This window comes from Puccinia triticina, chromosome 16A (assembly GCF_026914185.1).
Source record: "Puccinia triticina chromosome 16A, complete sequence".
Lineage (NCBI taxonomy): Eukaryota > Fungi > Basidiomycota > Pucciniomycetes > Pucciniales > Pucciniaceae > Puccinia > Puccinia triticina.
Window position 1 is genome coordinate 709,555 of NC_070573.1, and position 19,775 is coordinate 729,329.

Sequence of the window (19,775 nt, forward strand, 5' to 3'; positions counted from 1 at the left end):
TCAAAACAGCCGAGTAGCTCAGCCCATCTGGCCTGCCGTCGGGTAAGTCTCTTCGTGGTCATGAAGTTTTCGAGGTTGCGGTGATTGGTGTAGACGATGGCGTGGAGCCTGTGCGGATTGCCTTCTAGGTACTGTCGCCATTCCTTGAACGCTGCCACTATCGCCAGTAATTCCTTGTCGAAGATCTCATAGTCGCGTTCCGCTTTGATGAGTGACCGTGACAGGTAAGCAACTGGGTGAAGGAGGTTGTCCCTTGGGCAAACCTGGGACAGGACAGCGCCTAACGCGAAGTCCGAGCAGTCACACTCTAGGATGAACGGCCTGTACGCATCGGCAATCTTCAGGATAGGCGCCGTCGTGAATGAAACTTTCAGATGGTCAAAGGCAGCCTGGCATTCCGGAGACCAACTGAATTTTGATTCCTTCTTAGTCAGGTCGTGGAGGGGTCGTGCATCTCTGGAAAACTGATCAATGAATCGCCGGTAGAAATTCGCGAATCCAATAAACCGTTGTAGCTCAGTGATATTTCGGGGTGGGGGCCAGTCGGTCACGGCTTTGACCTTCGTCGGATCCATCCGGAGTCGATTGCACGAAATCAGAAGCCCTAGATACTCGACTTCGCTCTTGGAAAACTCACATTTTTCGGGTTTCAGCCACAGGGTGTGTTTGCTCAATGTTTCAAGTACCGTCTTGACTGCTGCCTCGTGATTGGATCCCTTCTTCGTATAGATCATGATGTCGTCCAGGTAAGCCGCTACATCTTTCCCGATTCGGCCGAGCAGAATATCCTGCATGAAATACTGAAAATACCCAGGTGCGCCGGTCGGCCCAAACGGCATCGTCAAAGGAGCAAATTGCCCTGAACGACAGATAAACGCCAGTTTGTCCTCGTCGCCCTCAGCGACACGGAGGTTACCATACGCATTCCGTAAATCCAGCGTGGTGAACGTGTTGGTGTCCAAGAGGCTGTCAACCAGATCCATGGTGAGGGGCAAGGGGTACTTGTTCTTGACGGTCACAGCGTTGAGTTTCCGGTAGTCGAAGCATGGTCGTAGATTGCCATCCTTCTTCCCGGCGAATATGACCGGAGCCGCCCATGGGGAAGTGGTTCGGCGAATAGTCCCGTTCGTAAGCCCTTCGTTGATCAGGGTGTCTAACGCCTCATTCTCAGCGGGGGACAGGGGAATGATCCGGCTGGCCTGCGGCACTGCGCCTGGCGTCAGCTCAACCCTAAAGTCGTATCGGCGGCGGGGGGGTAGGCCTTGCGAGGCGGATTTCTGAAACATCCTGAGGTACCGGTGGTACGAGGCGGGGACAAGCTCCTCAATGGACTTGGCGGGTGTCTGCGCGGCGGCCCGGGCGGCCAGACGGGCGGAAGTTGACCAAGACGTCCGGGCGGTCGATAGTCCTATAGTATTAGGGGAAGCGCACTGGCTAGCTGAAACTGGGCGGTTGGAAGGTTGGCAAAACTCACAATGCGGGGGTGCTAGCGTGTCTTCCAACTGTGTTGGATGGGTAGACACACACCCCCTCGTCAGAATCCTAGCTTCCCTCCTGGGCTCGTCCAATGGGGAGGGTTTTGGCGGAGACGACAAAGCTGAACAGACAGCTGCAACAGGCGGCCGGGCGGTGGGGGGTTCTAAAGGATGGGGGGGAGCACACTGGCTAGCTGAAACAGGGTGTTTGGAAAGTTGGCGAGACTCACAATGCGGGGGTGCTAGCGTGTCTTCCAACTGTGTTGGATGGGTAGAAACACACCCCCTCGTCAGAATCCTAGCTTCCCTCCTGGGCTCGTCCAATGGGGAGGGTTTTGGCGGAGACGACGAAGCTGTATAGACAGCTGCATCGGGAGGAATGAGACGGCGGTTAGTCCAGTCGATCAAGTGGCCATTGCGGCGTAGCCACGGCATGCCGAGGATGCCGTCGTAAGAGTCTTTCAGGGTGGTGACAATCATGCGGGACGGGGCGGTTTCATTTTGGAGGGTGACAGAGAGTTCAAACGAGGCGGGGCGGGTCGATCCGTCAAATCCGTAGACGGTACGGTGGGTGGGTGTAGCGTATTGCAGCAATCCGAGGCGGCGGGCGTAGGAGTCACTCAGCACGTTGTGGGTGGCTCCCGAATCAATGAGAAAAGAGGGAATGAATGTGGCTCGTGGGACGTTAGAAATTGAGACGGCTAACGGCAAGAATAATCTTGGGTCAATTGTATTGCATTTAAAATTCAACTCGCTAGCGCCGACATCTACTCTAACAACGGTGGGTTTACTCAGATCAGGCACATTGATCAGACCTGAGCTTCTCCATTTTTTGACAAGCTCGCATTCTCATTGGTCGGGGTCGCTTGATTGGCACGGAGTGTGTTGATCTTGGCTTGGAGTGCGGCGATGCGGGCATTCGAAGACACTTGCTGGCGTCCCCTACCGTCCTTTCGTCCGCTCGAACAACCGCGGGAGATTTGACCCTCCTGTCCACAGCGGAAACAAAGGTTTAATTCAACTCGGCGGGCTCGCTCGGCGTCGGGTAACGGGTTGCGCTTGTTGGTCGTCTGTTGGAAAGCGGACAGGTCCATTGCGTTGGGGTCTGGGGCTGGGTTGTTGGAGGTGGAGGGGGAGGGTCTGGTGGAATATTGGTTTGCTATTCCCTCGATGGTCTGTCCGGCCCTCAACGCCAACGCCTGCATATCTTGCAAGGTTGCAAAAGCCACGCTGCTCATAACAATTGCCAGCTGGACCTTCTCCTTCAACCCTTGTTGATAAAGGCTCATGAGCGGACCGTCGGCCCATCCGATCGCGCGGGCGTGCATGTTGAAAGTCTGGGTGTAGGCTGACACGGTCCCCGTTTGGCGGAGGCTTCTTAAGGCGATCTCGGATTTCTGCTTGCGGTTGTGGTCGTAGAAGCTAGCCGAGAAATCGTTGAGGAAGTTCTGGAATATGATAACCTCGCCTCGGACCAGCTTCTCCAAGTACGGTTGGGCCCACGTTGCCGCATGATCCGTTAGGAAGGACACCGCAAAGGCGACTTTAGTGGAGTCGCTGGGGAATCGTTCGGGGAAGGTGATCGTGTGGAGACCGATCTGGCTGATGAAAGCCTCTGCTGAGGTGCCACGGGTCCCGTCGAACGCCTTCGGTTTCGCAAGAACGAGGGTGCTGGGGGCTGCTGCTGGCGCTGGGGGTTGGGCAGGTTGGACCTGGTTGTCGACGTTGGCGGCTTCCGCGATCCGGGCTTCGGCCATACGGAGTCGTTCCTCGACAGCTACACGTTGGGCCCGCTCCTCGTCCATCCTAAGCCTCATCGCTTCCAATTGGGCGTTGAGTGCGTCCATGTCGTCGGCAGGGCTTCGGTGCTGTATGACACGGGCTGCCCTTGCCACAGTGTACCCTAAAACCTTGGGACGCGTCTCGGTGTTGGGTGTTTGCTGGAGGGGTCTGGGGTTTGCTCCGCGGGCCGTCCGAGTTGTCGGCTAATGAGGAGCGGCGGTATCGGTCGGCAGAGGACGAAAGGTGTCCGGCAGAGGACGAAAGGTGTCAGGTCGGTGGAGGGTGGTGAAGCGAAAGGGTAGAGCCTGGAGGATCGATAAGGTTTGGGGGTGATGAATACGGTTCAAAGGGGAGGGGGTTTTTTGGGGGGCTGTTCTACGGCGTTCCAAGGCTTTTCCGGCGACGGCGGCTGTCCTTCAACGGTTGGTGGGGTTCTACGGCGTATCAAGGCTATTCCGGCTACGGCGGCTGTCCTTGAACGGTGGCGGAGCTGAGTAATGGTAACGAAAAAAAAAAAAAAGATTTATAGAGTTAGCAATATGTTATAACTATAACTTAATGAGTTGATTGCTAACTGGGGAATGTACAATGTGGGGAGGAGAGCTTGAAGATAACCTCCTCAGGAATGGAAACCCCTGGCGAGTACAAGGGGGTCTACAAGGTTGTAACAGAATTAGTCATCTGGGATGGGAGATCATCTTCATGAAAGATCACTGAGGCGCCACGTTCTAGCTTCTTCGAATTTGGGTTCCATAAGAGCCATCCATGCGAGTCATCAAGAACACCGACGTGAATGAGAGCCGTCGACCGCGGGACAAATTGCTTTGGGTAATTGATGTCATGGAGATACGCACGGCAACCAAACACCCAAACCATATCGAGAAACGGCTTTTTCTTCAGCGAAAGTTCATAAGGGGATTTTTCAGCCCCGGTGTGGACAATGCGGTTGAAGATATGCGCTGCTTGCTTGAAAGCCAAAAACCAAAGGGAATTAGTTAACTTAGCGTGTATTAAAAAAGTCCTCGCCATATCCAGAAGAGTCCGATTTGTCCGCTCGACATTTCCATTTTGATGGTGTTCATAGGGAACGCTCAACTCATGGCCAACATCGTTGTCTTTGAGAAACTTGTTAAACTTATTTGACGTTAGCTCGCCGGCATTGTCCGAGCGGATGATCTTTACTTGGTGCAGGGTGAGTCGATTGAAGTCGAGAATCCAGTCCGATACCGCCTTGCCAGCCGAGGCCTTGCTCTTTAAACCAACCACAGAAGTCATCCGCAAGAAGATATCATGTATCACCAAACCGTAGGTGCTGCCATCGAGGGCCTCAGGGAAAGGGCCAACTAAATCTATGGCAACAATGTCACCAGGTGTATCTGCTAGCTCACGTGAAGGAGATTGGACAGGAGTATGTGTGCTTTTCGAAAGGGAACATGAATGACATTTGGTTTTTGGGAGGGATAACTTCTTCATGGGAATACCGGAAACACACTGGCGGTTGATAGTTTGATTGAAGAACCGAACGGTGATGTGACCAAGTCGAGCATGCCACAGACTGGAAGCGGAGATAGAGGAAAGATGGGGGGATAGATAACAAGACTTTAGGGAAGCAGACGATGAAGGAGACGGAATGAACCACCGGTACTGGTTGATATATGTTGAAAATTGCCGATTGTGCTGAGTGAGTATAAAACAACCGTCGACAAAATCCACTTTTACGTCCCACTTGTCAAAAAAGCCAATGGAAATAACGGTCCCGGAGATCTTCGGAACAAGAAGTACATTTTTCAAATGCAGATCTCCAAAACGTGTCGGAATCACGGCATCCCCAATGCCATCTACGGGAATGCGTTCTTGAGAAGCAACACGCAGCCGTAAATTAGCCGGACGCAGAGTGACAAAAAATGACGGGTGTGACGTTACATGGTGGGTAGCGCCAGTGTCACACAGAGGGTCCTCCGGGTTTTCAGGTGGTGCCAAAATAGACGCGAGCTTGCCTGACTGGGTGATAAGACGTCCGGAGATGACGTTAGATTTCTTTGGCCTCCAGGACGGATTCTTCCTGCGAGGATCCTCCAGCGGCGGTAGGTTGCTCTTCACACGTGGGCAGTCCGGCGCCCAGTGTCCCCACTCCCAGCAAACATTGCAGGGAAAATCGGCCGTAAGGTGTTGTTTGGCCCATTCGTCCGGAGGAGGGACCGAAGAAGTCGACGTTGACTGGCTTCCTTGACCCGAATGTCTGGGCATACCGCGCGATCCTCGAAAACCACCTCGCCCGCGAGTACCTCGGAATGAGCCGGAATGTCCGCCACGGTACCCCTGAGACGACAGTGCCATTGCCGAGGCTATCCCCAAAGCCAATGCCGACTGATGAAGCCGAGTTGCCATTTGTAGAATCTCTTCCGGCTTGATCTCGAAATCCGGTTTGATTGCAATTCAGGCATCCATGGAATCAGCAATGGTTTGCTGATAGCGGTGGGCGGTGGAGTGGAAAGACAAAGATAGTAACTTATCTTTAGTCAATCCCCCCAGCCTCTCATCCAGATCGTACCAGCTCCGCTTTAAAGCCTCATAGCTGGACGATAGCGAGTCTGATGCATCTGGGGCCTGTGCAATGTCAGACCAACGCCTTAGGAGGAGAGACCAGGAGGTGCCAGCAAATCGCCCTTTCAAAGACTTGTAGGCCCCATACGCCATCAACCCGTTGAGGGAAGAGCGCAGCGCCGGATCAATCAAATGTTGAAGAAGCGTCAGAATACCGTCCGAAGTTGCCGGGTCTGTTGCTGAAGTGTCTGTCTCAAAAAAATTTGCATTCTGAGTGACGCCTTTGACAGTGTTGATGATTGCAGCCGACCACAGAGGAAAGTTGGTCCCATCCAGTGATAGCTGAGGTTCAACCGACTTGCCGAGTTGATACCAACGAAGTTGACTTGCGACCTGAGTAGATGAAGCCGTTGCGGTGGTCTGGTTGGCGGTGGTGAGATTCCGGATCAGGAGCACCTTGAGCAGGTTATCATTGATGCCGCCTAGTCCAGACTTCTCAAGTTCACGAGCAAGTATCGTATCAAGAGATTCAGGTGCTTTCTGCTTGTTGTCGGACTGTTCTCCTGTCTGGGGATGATTGGATTGAATGGGGTTGACTGAGGAAGAAGGAAAAGGAATATTGGAGTTCTCTTGAGACATTGTATCGGAAGATAGTGAGGAGTCGGCGGATATGAAGGGATTAGAGTCAAATGACTCTTTGGGGATGGAAGGTAGAGGGCGTCGGGGGGGTGTTACTCGAGCAGTGAAGTCTGGAGTAACAAGGTCTGGACGATCGGAACGTGTGTTAACCATAAACTTGAAAATCCGGCAAACACGGAATGGTGATTTGGCGGAGTCAAAAACTAAAGTTTTTATAAGGATATGTGTGGGGATTTAAGTTTCACGGAAGGATGAAACCTAGATGACTTGAATATCCTCACGAAAGGATGAAGATATGATCGGATCGAAAGGAAAAACCCCGCTGGTCACAGCGCGGGCTCATAACCTGTAGAGCTGTGGATCCTAGAGTCTGAGTGGATGATAGAAAAACTCCCCCAAGGGACATAATATTTCGAATGAGTGAAGGTATATATAGTGAAATGTAAATACATACTTGGGTTGATGAGCAAAGGTAAAACCATGAGAAACTATAAATATAGAAAATATGCTAATGTAGGAATGTGACAGCATGAGAAAGTATACAAATAGAAATAAAACCATATTTTGACATAACAATGTTCACTCGGGCCAGATGCTGCACTCGACAAGGTCAACCAACCCCCGCCCAACGCAACAGCAGCGAATTACAGCAGATTACACCCAACTTGCCAAGTACACCGCAGGCCTTAACATTCCTCCCACGGACTGTCGACATCCCGTATACATACCCAAAGGATAATCGCACGTGCGGAAGAAGCCCTTTTTACGTGTCAAATAGCTCGGACAGCACCACCTGCCCGGCTCCAGTTCCCTCAAGCCCGATACCGCACATCCTCTCGAAGACCCTGACTGACGACTTACCGAAATGTCCCCCTCCCGTGTTATCGTCCTACCCACCTGTTCGATCTGCCGAGATGACAGTGCTGATCTCGACATCAGTGCCACCACGTGTGGACATGTCTTCCACACGAAGTGTATACGCGAATGGGATACCCTCCAAGTATCACAAGGCATCGCCACGAAGTGTCCGATCTGTAACTACAATATGAGAACACTGAGCTGGATTACATTACAAAAGCTCCATTCACTGACTGCACGAGAAATCCCCGATCAACCCCTCATCGATCTGACAGACACAGCTCGGGTTCACTTACAAGAAACGCTTGACGTTCTGCAGGGACAAATCAAGGTAATGTGAATCATCAACCCCGGGGCTGATCCTTGGACCAGTCCCTCTCATGAATGCGGGAGGGGAAATATTAACCCTTTGTTTCGTTGACGCTCCAAGCACAGGCCGACATGGCAGAACGCGTAACCAAATCGTTTGCGGAGCTCGGAATTGAAGATATTAAGCTCCAACTGAATCGCTGGGAACGTGACGCGGAACTGCAAGCTCGCCTTGTAGAGGTTGCCAAACTGGAAAAGACAGTTGACGAGCTGAGCAAAAACAATCAGTTGCTGAAAGATGAGAAAGCCAAATTATACCAGTTAGCTTTCCCCGTTTTTCCAACCACTTCTTAGATCAGGAATCCTGGTACCAGATGATGACCGGTTTCTATTTGTTCATACTCACACTCCAGACAATCTGTCGAAGATCACAAGACGATTCGAGACAGTCAAGCATCGTTAAACCGCCTCGAGCTACAGCACGCTGAACTTGCAGTGTCCAACGCACATTTGAAAGCCCAATTACAAGAAACCGTCAAGGCATTTGATGACTTAAAACTGGCTGATTCAGTTTACCAAAGAAGTGTGAGCTGATTTCTCTCTCCCTCCAAGTCAACCACACGTCTAGTAACTCATGTGCACATTGATTCGCTTTTTTCAATTTCAGTTGGACGCAGCAAGCAAAACGTTTGATTCAATAAGAAAATGAATAGAACTCTTGACAGACTTGTGTTATTCAAGTGGAAATTATTTTATTGTAGTCATTTTGTATACCTTCTTTTAGATTTTGCCGGTGAATCTAAGAACCAGGAGAGCACCAATCAAGCCAACTCACTATGCTACATGTAACAAAACATGCTTTATTTACCAATTGGTACCCCAGTGGGAAACGAATTCTATTTGAATTTTGAATCCATTTCGAACGAATGCGCTTGGGTCGTGAATCCTTTGGGAGCTTTATTCTTGGTTCGAAAATCTGTGTTCTTGAGTCGCGTGCTGTCGCGTGATGTGTGTCTGTAGAGTTGCATTTGAGCATCGCTCCAACTGTTTACTGTCCCTCAGAGCTCTCACCAAATATATGCGGTCAACAGTTTCAAAGGGCTCCCTTTCACCTTATAATCGGGCTTTCTCAAAGGGCTGGAGTTGATGTAGAGTACGTCAAGTTAAACGTCAAGGCCCCGCCAAGCTCCTCCCAATCCAACTTATGTACCCCACGGCAGGCCTCAACATCTCTCGAACTCTCTCGACCAGAAGTTTGATATCCCGTTTACGTACATCTTTACATATTTAACTCAATACAAGTTTGCGTGCGGAACAAGCCCTTGCAAGTCACCAAACTCCACTCGATAAGTAGCTCGATTGCCCGGCTCAAGTTCCTCGAGACCATACCGGTGACCACGACCTCCCACTCCATCCTCCTGAAGATCGCGACAGACGACTGACCGATATGTCCAGCTCCCGAGTTGTCATCCTGCCCACTTGCTCCATCTGCCAAGATGACAATGCTGACCTCGACATCAGTGTCACCACATGTGGACATGCCTTCCACACGAAGTGCATAAGCGACTGGGTTGCCTGCCGGCCAGCAACTTTATCCGGCGCCGAAACAAAGTGTCCAAGCTGTAACCGTCCCGTGAGGAATTGTGGCCTGGGCGCGAATTGGCAGCCATTTTACAAGCTCCATTCGCTTTCTGAGCGAGAGATCAGCAATCAACCCGTCCTTGATCGAACAGACACAGTCCGGCAACACTTGAAGGGAACACTTGAGGTTCTGCAGGGACAAATCAAGGTAATGTGAATCATTCATCTAGGATCTGATCCTTTGACCAGCCTCTCTAATAGCTGCCGGTGGGAAAAGTTGAACTCCATGCGTCTCTTACACTCTAAACACAGGCCGAAATGGCAGAACGCGTGGCCAAATCCTTTGCGGAACTCGGAATTGAAGACATCAAGCTCAAACTGGATCGTTGGGAACGAGACGAGGAACTTCATGCTCGCGATGTGGAAATTGAGGAATTGAAAGAGACAGTTAACAAGTTGAGGAAGAACATTCAGCTGTTAAAGGACGAGAAAGCAAAACTACGCAAGTTAGTTTCGCCACTCTTATTATCCCTTAACGGATGACCCTTCGTACTAGCTGATGATGTCCCATTTCTCGTTGAACATTTTGCACTCCAGACAATCTCTAGCGAAAGACAAAGCTATTCGAGACCATGGAGCGTATGTCATCCTTGAGCAACAGCACGGCGCACTTTCAGCATCGAATGCAACGTTGAGGGCTCAATTACAAGCAAGCGTCAAGATATTTGATAACTTGAAACGGGCTGATTCAGCTTACCAGAAGAGGGTAAGCTTACTTCAGTCTGTCTTGAATCTTACTCATTATTAAGTCGACTGCATGTCTAATGGCCCCCGCTTACAATGAATGACTTGCTTTTTTAAAAAAATTAGCTGGATGAAGCAACCAAGCATTTTGATTCATTGAGACAATAAATAGAATTCTTGACAGGCTTGTATTTTATCAAAGTCGAAAACGTGTGGTCATTGTGCATACCCTCTTATGGACTTTGGTCCCATTTAAAGAAATCTGAACTCCTTCTGCACCGTCATACTACATAATACTAGTGCTTGGATCCTGTGCTGCAGGACCACTGGCAAGAGTCCAAGTTGGAAAAGGATTTGTCAAAGCTGAATTGGGCTGCTCTGTTCTTTTTTATGAAAACGCGTCCATCATGTCGAACGCGTCATCAACATCCGCGTAAGGCTGGTCAATTCAAACGCACTCAAGTCACATCCAGGTTGAACATTCCTGAAATCACGATTGATCAGTATGAAGGACCCAAGTGGATAGATCCATACTGGTGAGTCAGCTCGACATGTATGCTGGGAAACCGTTATTACCTAGCGGGGCCACGTCGAGTATCTGGAGCAATCATCTCAAATATTGGGTAAAGGAGACGTTGTTGGTATTGCATGTCGTCAACAACTTCAACGGACCTATTTCATCGGGCTTCATCAAATTTATGTAAATTTCAAGCACCGCCCAAACCAACATCAACGGACAACGACTCGCCCCCAAGTCGCAGCTGGCCTAGCATCTGAACGGACCTTGAACATCCCCAATAAGCTCGCACACAGAAGTAGACCTCGTGGTTTACCAAACCCAACCAACCAAATACATAGCCAGAACAACAACACTTACAAGGCTCAATTTTCCTCAAGCCCAATACCGCGGCCTCCCACCAAATACTCTTTGAAGTTCCCGATCGACGACTGACCGACATGTCCACTGTGGCGGGCGGGGCACAGGTATATGGGCTCAGTGGAAAAGGGGCTTAAGACGCTTTGTAGCTGAAAGTATGTAGATGAGAAAATAGGATGATTTTCAAAGGAAGAGGCAGAAAGTCCTCACATTTATAGTAAAAGTATGTACAAGAACGTTGCGCGCATGACAGAGAGAAAGTGTGAAACATCAGGGAAAATATAGGAACGTGGCTGAAACCCGGGCCAGGCTGGGCTGGGCCATAGTTATCATAACCAAGGTGAGCTAAGGGGCCTGGCTAAGCCAGGCCAACCAGCCGCTAAGTAGCGGTCGGGTTACCAAGTTAGCCCGACGGCTACAACATCCCCCCCCTTAAGTTAAGGGGCTGACCCAGTCCCGCCGTCAATAAATTTGCCATCAAATTTAACACGGAGGCGTCGAGGGGGAACTTTGAGCTTGGCAATAGCTTTCGTTTTCGCGAGGGCTTCCTTAGCAACTCGCGCGTCTTTTTGGCGAATATCCTTCGCTATGGAAGGGGGCGTTGCCCACATATCATTCGGGATAAGGGAGCGGAGAGACACGGGTCGCAGTTTATTGCCGTTTACAGGACGGGGGTATTTTTCGCCATCCGGGGATTCAAGGATATAGACATTGTTATCTAATTTGTCGATAATCTCGAAAGGGCCGAACCATCGAGCTTGTCCTTTCGTGTACTTTTCATTCCGAAGTTTCACGGACTGGCCTATATCATAGATGATGACATCCGGTCCTAGTTTGTCGTCGTAAGACTGTTTGTTCTTTAAAGAGCGATCCGCGATGCCAGAGAGAGCTTTGCAACGATTTTCGTTGATTTGTTTGATCCGATTCCGGAGTTCGTCTTCTCCAGGGCAGATAGGGTTATTTGCGATCATCTTCTTCTTTTCAAAAGCGAGCGGTGGTGAAACACCATAAGTTAACTCGAACGGGGAGAATTTACTGCTATTGTTCGTATGAATGCGGGTTGAATAGAGTGCAGCAGGTAAGACGGCCTCCCATTTGGAGGGATCGCCGGTAGTATTCAACCGGAAAATCGTGGCTTCAAGGATACCATTGTAGCGTTCATTTTTCCCATTTGTTTGAGGGTGATAACCGGAGGTGTTCGATTTTTTTATTTTCAAGGCTTCGAGAAATTTAAGGAGGCCCTTCGAGAGGAAATTCGAACCACGATCGGTGAGAAATTCCTTAGGAGTGCCAAAAGGAACAATAACATGTTCAATAAGAACGTCAGCAATCGCAGCCGCCGTAGCTTCCTTCATCGGAACTGCGACAGGCCAAGTCGTGCAATGATCAATTACAGTTAAGATCCACTTGAACTTACTCGGAGAACTCTTGGGCATAGAGATGAAATCCGCGGACCATCGTTCAAAAGGTCCGACAGCCGGCAAAGGAACTTGTTCCGATGTTTGCTGCGTATGACGAGGTCGCTCAAACGTCTGGCAGACCGCACATGTACGAATATAATGCTTAACATCTGTAGCCCGGTGGGGCCACCATCCGCGACCGCGGAGCAGAGATAATGTAGCGTCCCGACCACGATGGCCCAGGGAATCATGGACCTGGGTGAGCAAGTCCAAACGATGCCGGAAAGGAATAAAAGGAGACTTTTCGCTCCTCCCCGGACGTCCTGTATAGAGCAAGGTCTCTTGGTCAGCGTCATAAGAAAAATAATCAAGATTCTCTTTGGCTGTTTCAATCAAAGTAAGAGAGATGGAAGAAGGGATGGGAGTGTTGTCAAGAATGCAAGGAATAAGGAGGGGCCAGTCAGACGGGTGAAGATCTTCGGAAACGTCCTGGATTATGAAGAGATCGGACCGCCGTGATAAAGCATCAGGGACGATATTGTCTGAGCCTTTTTTGTATTTAACCTCAATATCCATCTCGGAGAATTCCTCGATCCATCGAGAGAGCCGTTTGGAAGGAACCTTTTGAGAGTGGAGGTACTGGAGAGAAGCGTGGTCGGTGTAGACAATGGTCGTGGCGACGGCGCCGTCCAGATAAACATGCCATTTGCGCCACGAATGAATGATGGCCAGCAGTTCGCGCTCCTGAGCTGGATAGTTTCGTTGGGCGGAATTTAATTTGCTGGACTCAAAGGCGACAGGATGGTCGCTCCCATCCGGACCTAGTTGTAAGAGAACGGCGCCAATCGCGAAGTCGGAGGCGTCCGTCTCAATGGTGTAGGGTTTGGAAGGGTTCGGAGTGAGAAGAACAGGGGCCGTTATCAAGGCTTTTTTTAATTCCAGAAAAGCGGCTTCGTGGAGAGGAAACCACTTAACAACCTGGCGTTTGGTAACATTTCCTGCCGTCAGATCATGCAGGGGGGAGGCTATCTTGGCGAAGTTCTTAACATACCGTCTGTAGAACCCACACAAGCCAAGAAAACTTCGAACATCATGAACATTTGATGGACGAGGCCAATTATCGACAGCTTCTAGTTTGTCAGGCATTGGCCGGATCCCGTTTTGAGAAACGAGATGACCGACATACTGAATTTCCTCGAGGCCGAAGGAACACTTGTGTCCACTGCAACGCAGCTCTTCAGCTTGCAAAGCAGCCAGGACCGTTTCTACATGTTTAATATGATCAGCCTCTGACGTTGAGTAAATCAATATGTCATCAAGATAAACTTGGACAAAAACATCAATGTACTCACGAAGAATGTGCGTCATCATTCGTTGGAAAGTACTTGGGGCATTAACAAGCCCAAAGGGCATAACAAGCCATTCGTAATGGCCGTACTTCGTCCCAAAAGCCGTTTTGGGTACATCAGCAGGGGCAATTTTCATCTGATGAAAACCCTGCTGTAAATCAATTTTAGAAAAATACTTCGCACCTTGAAGGGAGTCAAAGCATTCTTGAATCAACGGGAGAGGGTGACGGTCCTTCTTTGTGACAGCATTCAAAGCGCGGTAGTCCACACAAAATCGAAGGGAACCCGAAGCGTTTTTGGCGAAAAGAATTGGTGAAGACCAAGCCAAAGTTGAAGGCCGGATGAAGCCGGTGCTTTGTAACTTGCGAAGCCGGGTTTTCAATTCTTGAAGTAATAGGGGGGACATCTGGCGAACATTCTGATAAACTGGCTTCGCGTCACCAGTATCAATAAGATGTTCAATAACGCGCTCTTTGTGAGAGACCGAGTCAATCGGGTCGAAAAGTCTCTTATATCAAGAGACCAGAGATCAAAGACGAGAGCCAAAAGGTTCCGAGCCGCTGAAGCTTGTCGGGAAAGAAGCAGAAGGCGTTTCCCGAGGGCCCAGGACGTTCAGAGTACCGTCAACAATTGTACACACAAAGACTTCCACTGAAGGTTTGCGCATTTCGCGGCGAAAAGCTTTTCGAGATAGCGGAATGAGTTCCGGATCCGAGGTGAAAGTTTGAAGAGTGTGAATTGAGGAGGCGGAAGAACCGGAGTGAGGAAAAAAGGACGTTGTGGCACCATCGGGTTTTTGAATAACCCATTCATTTCGTGCCCAGTCAGTTGATTTGACATTCGTAGCAATCCAATCACGTCCCAAAATGATATCGTACTGGGAAAGAGGAGCTACTCGACAACTAACAGGAGTAACAAAGTCGACAAGCATCAGCTTTAAGTCACAAATTTTGTTACTGTGAACAACGTCACCAAAAGCACCTGCAACGGCGTAAGGAGTAGAGGAGAAAGAGGTGGGAAAACCTCGATCTGAAAGAAATCTTTCCAATACATACGATGAACCTGCACCAGTATCTAAGAGAATGTTAGCTAGACGACCCTTTATGGAAAGAAAAAAATCCGTTTTTAGGTTACTTTCATGAACCAAAGAGTTAATCGAGGGTTGATCAAATCCCATGCAATCACTCAAAACATCAATAGATGCCGTACTTATTATCTCGTCTTCAAGTGGAAGAGGACACTCTGTCCCCAAATCTGGGTGATCAGAAACATGTACTATAGTCGTTTTCGACACATCACGAGTGTCACAATGGCGCTCAGTCACTTCAGGTTCAACGAGTGTAATTTCATCACAAGAATTTACAAGAAGAGAAGGGACAACAAGAGTCGGCGGGAGAGACAATTCCTCACCGACTAAGCATTTAAAGACTTGCCAGATCCAAAGCCGGAGCCAGAGCCAGAACCACCGGCGCCACGTTTAGCCTCATATTTGAGCTGCTTGGCCGTCTTCGGCTCGGGACACTTCGAACTGAGATGTCCTTCTTTACCGCAATTGTAGCATGAACGAGAGCCGCCGTCCTTCGAGCCGGATCCACTGGTACGTTTGGAATTTGACGAGTCCGCAGCGTCAGCTGGTCGCTTATTGTTACGAGAACCAGAGGCGATGGAGTTTGCAGTGCGGAGGCGGTAAGTCTGGTCTTCTTCTAAAGCAGTGATGACGATCTGGTCAAAACTGAGAGGGGTGCCGTGTCGTCGTTCAGCGGCCACGAGACCCTTGACTTTGTCCTTGAGTCCACGATTCAATCGAGCGACAAATCCAGAGCTGGCCTCATAGTGAAAACCGTAATTTTTTGCCTTATGTTGCCATTCGCGGAAACGCTGGAAAAAAGATTGCGCGGTCTCATTCGGTTGTTGGTAAAGTTTGTCGTAATCGTCCAGAATGGAATCTTTCGAGACGCAAAGAGGGTTCAAGTCGAGAAGCCAAGAGCAGAAGGAACACCAATTTCCGGGGCGATTACCCGAGTTGATAGCGTCCTTGTAATCCAAGAACGCCTTATGTTCAAGAAGGCGAAAACCGACCAAGTGCCAAACGTCAGGATGAGCTTGCCGGGAATCCAAAACGGCTGCAAGGGTACCCAACCAGCGCTTAACATCGACCTCAACAGAACCATTATACCGAGGGCAGTTGGTGAACAACCAGTCCTTAAAGACAGGACCGACATTGGTCTCGTAAAGGCCGAGGCTGGTGACACCTTCAAGCGCAGCTTGTCAAACAGCTGAATCATGGAGGCGCGTAAGAGTTGAGGTGTCAAGGTTGTCCGTAATTCGTGGCGCAGGGAGGGTGAGAGGAGGAATATTGGGGGGAAGGGATACCGCCGCAGAAGGGCCGGCAACCGCAAGGCCGGAGATGCCAGAGAGTCCTAATTCGTTGGGAGTCTGCCAAGCCTTCCCCTTGATAGTGCCATCAGAGTGTGTCATCGTGACATCCCCATCCTCCAAAGCATCCGTATTGCTGGCACCGCAACCCGGTGACTGCAAGGTGTCGCGGAAATCGTCTCCAGAATCTTCAGGGTTAGAAGCTCGAGGTAACCAAAATCGAGGGTGCTCGGCCAACCATAATCGTTGTTCCGAAGTCATTGCTTCCAACTCCGTTGGTGTATATTTGGAACCGTTGGCCGGAGCGGCAGGAGCAACGCGGCAGGTACGTCCACCACGATTGACGTTAACGCCGCTTAACACTGGGGATCTAGGGATGGCCATTCTCAATGATCTAACTTCAGAAAAAAAGTCACAATGATCAGCGTCGATCCTTCGTCTTTCTTGCTAACAATAGAAGCAATCGTGAATCCACTGAACCCGCCCAGAGGGTTATCGTCGGGAAAACAGCACGCCTTAGTATCAAAAAATACTCACCAAAAAGCTGGAATAACCAAACAAAGATATACGTAAGACAGTAGAGTGCCGTAAGGATCAGAACTTAGGGATAAATGAGTTTATCAAAGGTAGTAGATCGTAGCGGGCAGGAGGACTAATCTAATCGACGGGAGGAAAAAACCAGTTTTTCTCGTAACTCAAAAGGAAATCGAAGATGTTAATCTAAGATAGTATCGAGTATTTGTCGGTGAGAGCAAGGATGATAAGAAGGTTTTGAAAGGCTGAAAAAATAGCAACTCGCTACCACTGTGGCGGGCGGGGCACAGGTATATGGGCTCAGTGGAAAAGGGGCTTAAGACGCTTTGTAGCTGAAAGTATGTAGATGAGAAAATAGGATGATTTTCAAAGGAAGAGGCAGAAAGTCCTCATATTTATAGTAAAAGTATGTACAAGAACGTTGCGCGCATGACAGAGAGAAAGTGTGAAACATCAGGGAAAATATAGGAACGTGGCTGAAACCCGGGCCAGGCTGGGCTGGGCCATAGTTATCATAACCAAGGTGAGCTAAGGGGCCTGGCTAAGCCAGGCCAACCAGCCGCTAAGTAGCGGTCGGGTTACCAAGTTAGCCCAACGGCTACACCACCTACCAAGTTGTCGTCCTTCCCACCTGTTCGATCTGCCGAGATGAGCATGCTGGTCTCGACATCAGTGTCACCCCATGTGGACATGCCTTCCATACGCGTTGTATTTGTGCCTGGGATGACCGCCAAGAATCTATTGACACCAAAACGAAGTGCCCGAGCTGTAACCGCACCGTGAGGCCTCGTGGTTGGGGTACTGATTCCCAAGTATTTCGGAAGCTCCATTCACTTTCTGAGCGAGAGGTCAGCGATCAACCCGTCGTAGACCCGGCCCGGTTTCACTTACAACAGGAAACACTTGCCGTTCTGCAGCGGCAAATCAAGGTAATGTGGATTGCTAACCCAGCAGCTGATCCTTTGACAAGCTTCCCTTATGAATGCAGCAGGGGAAATTTGAATTCAATCTCTCTCTTACTATCTTGACAACACAGGCCGAAATGGTGGAATGCTTGACCCATTCGTTTGCGGACCTGGAACTAGAAGACATTAAGCTCAGGCTGAATCGCTGGGAACATGACACGGAACTTCAAGCTCGCCAGGTAGAAATCAAGAAATTGGAAAAGGAAGTTGACGAGTTGAGCAAAAACAATCAGCTGTTAAAGGATGATAAAGCCAAACTATCCGAGTTTGTTTTCCTACTTTTCAAATTACCCCTCAAGTTGTGGCCCGAGCTGATGTCTCGCTGTTCATATATGCGGACTCCAGACAATCTCTTGCAAAGGAAAAAACTATTCGAGAGAGTCAAGCATTGTACAGAAGCCTGGGGATAAAGCACAGTCTCCTTTCAGTGTCTAATGCGAATTTGACAGCTTGATTACAAAAATGCTTCAAGATATTTGATGACATGAAACTGGCTGATTCAGTTCACCAAGGAAGTGTAAGCTTACAATTGTTTTTTTGTTTTTTTGGAACGAACCCTCTCTCTCCAAGTTGGCCACATGTCAAGTCACTCATCCCCATAACCATTTTTCTTTTACAATTCTAGTTGGAGGAAGCAACTAAAAAGTTGGATTTATTGAGAAACAAGTAGAACTATCCGCTGACTAACATGTTATCTAAGTGAAAACTATTAGCATAGTCATTCTGTATGACTTTTTTTTGGAGTTTATGTCCATGTATGTTCAAGAACCAGGAGAGCTCAGATCAATTCAACTATGTACTTTTGCATGCTGTATATAGCAAAACAGGCTCTTCTTCAAAATGGTACCCAGCAGGGTTGGCATTTTGGACATTCAAAACAGGAAAAAAACAGATCTCAACAAATTTACAAACTTGGCAGAGATGCATTGCTGTATCTCAAATGCACACTTTCTCTCCTGTTGAAGTTTGACTACATCAAATTCAATCAACCATTCTAAATATTGAGCTTTTGTCAGCTTCATTTGCTGATTTTTATACAATCCACAGCCAGCTTGCATCTTGAAAAGAAGGTTCAAAAGAAGGGCATAGCACCTGGTCACCCAACTTCACCCATCAACCAGCCAAAACCACAACAGTTGCCCTGCTCAAGCTCCCTATTATCCAAACATCACATTGAGTACTGACTAGCCGGTCCAATAGCCAAGTTATTGCTATAAGTGGACACACCTGCTCCATCTACCAAGATGGAAAAGCTGCATGGAAATCAGTGCCACCAAATGTGGGAATATCTTTCATTTTGTTGCAAACATAAGTTTAACCCACCACCAAGGTCAATGGAAAAAATAAATGTGTGAGCACCTCAGTGAGGTTTCTCTTTTTGGAATATTTCACAAGCCCCATTCACTTTCCCAAGAAGGGACATTCTGGAACAACAAACCAGGCCAGGCAAGGTGCATTGTGAATAAAATAAAAAATCAGTTCTCTTAAGTGCTTCCAAAGGAATACTATTGCCCTACATTGAACAATTTACCAGGTTGGAACATGACACCAGGAAAAAAAATAGTCACTTGATGACAAGTGACATCATGCCAGCTCCAGCGGGCTACCCACCATCTACCCACCATCTACCCACCATCTACCCACCATCTACCCACCATCTACCCACCATCTACCCACCATCTAACCAGTTTAAGAATTTCCACAGGAGATCCTCAGTTTTTGCTGGGCACCACTAATCCCCATTTCTGGTCAGCTGATCCTCAGCTTTAGCTCCCAGCTTATGCTCAGCTTTGGTGCCCAGCTCATGCTCAGCTTTGTTGCCCAGATCAGAACCAGTCCTGGCCCAGCTTATTTTCAGCTTTATTCCAGTCATGGCTCAGCTTAGACTCAGATTAGGACTATCATTGGCCCAGAAAATGCTCAGCTTTGGACCAGTATTGGCTCAGCTGATTTTCAGCTTTGGATAAATCTTGGCCCAGCCAATGATTAGATTCTGAGTCTGACCACTCCTGTAACAGCTTATGCTCATCTGTGGACCAGCCTTGGCTCAGCTGATGCTCAGCTGTGGACCAACCTTGGCTAAGACAATGCTCAGCTGTGGACCAGCCTTGGCTCAGCTGATGCTCAGCTGATGCTCAGCTGTGGACCAGCCTTGGCTCAGCTGATGCTCAGCTGTGGAACAGCCTTGGCTCAGGTGATATTAATATTTTGAATAGTCTCAAAACATCTGATACTCAGCTTTAGAACAGCCTTGGCTCAGCCAATGCTCAGCTTTGTACCAGCATTGGCTCAGCTGATGCTCAGCTTTTGAAAATTTTTGGCCCAGCTGGTGTTAATCTTTG

General features: G+C 49.0%; 3 protein-coding genes across 3 annotated transcripts; all 3 read left to right on the forward strand.

Moving 5' to 3' along the window:
• Positions 1 to 7,305: 7,305 nt before the first annotated feature.
• PtA15_16A89 (uncharacterized protein) lies at positions 7,306 to 8,316 on the forward strand (the record flags this gene model as incomplete). The annotated part of the gene is made up of 4 exons (XM_053164168.1): positions 7,306 to 7,629; positions 7,734 to 7,927; positions 8,021 to 8,192; positions 8,275 to 8,316. The coding sequence occupies 4 exons, from the start codon at positions 7,306 to 7,308 to the stop codon at positions 8,314 to 8,316; spliced, it is 732 nt and encodes a 243-aa protein (XP_053027738.1).
• A 738-nt stretch (positions 8,317 to 9,054) lies between these two features.
• PtA15_16A90 (uncharacterized protein) lies at positions 9,055 to 10,472 on the forward strand (the record flags this gene model as incomplete). The annotated part of the gene is made up of 4 exons (XM_053164170.1): positions 9,055 to 9,396; positions 9,501 to 9,694; positions 9,786 to 9,954; positions 10,233 to 10,472. 4 exons carry the CDS (start codon positions 9,055 to 9,057, stop codon positions 10,470 to 10,472), a joined length of 945 nt encoding a protein of 314 aa, XP_053027739.1.
• A 6,978-nt stretch (positions 10,473 to 17,450) lies between these two features.
• Positions 17,451 to 17,843, forward strand: PtA15_16A91 (uncharacterized protein; the record flags this gene model as incomplete). Its single annotated transcript, XM_053164171.1, has 1 exon — positions 17,451 to 17,843. The coding sequence occupies one exon, from the start codon at positions 17,451 to 17,453 to the stop codon at positions 17,841 to 17,843; it is 393 nt and encodes a 130-aa protein (XP_053027740.1).
• Positions 17,844 to 19,775: the final 1,932 nt, after the last annotated feature.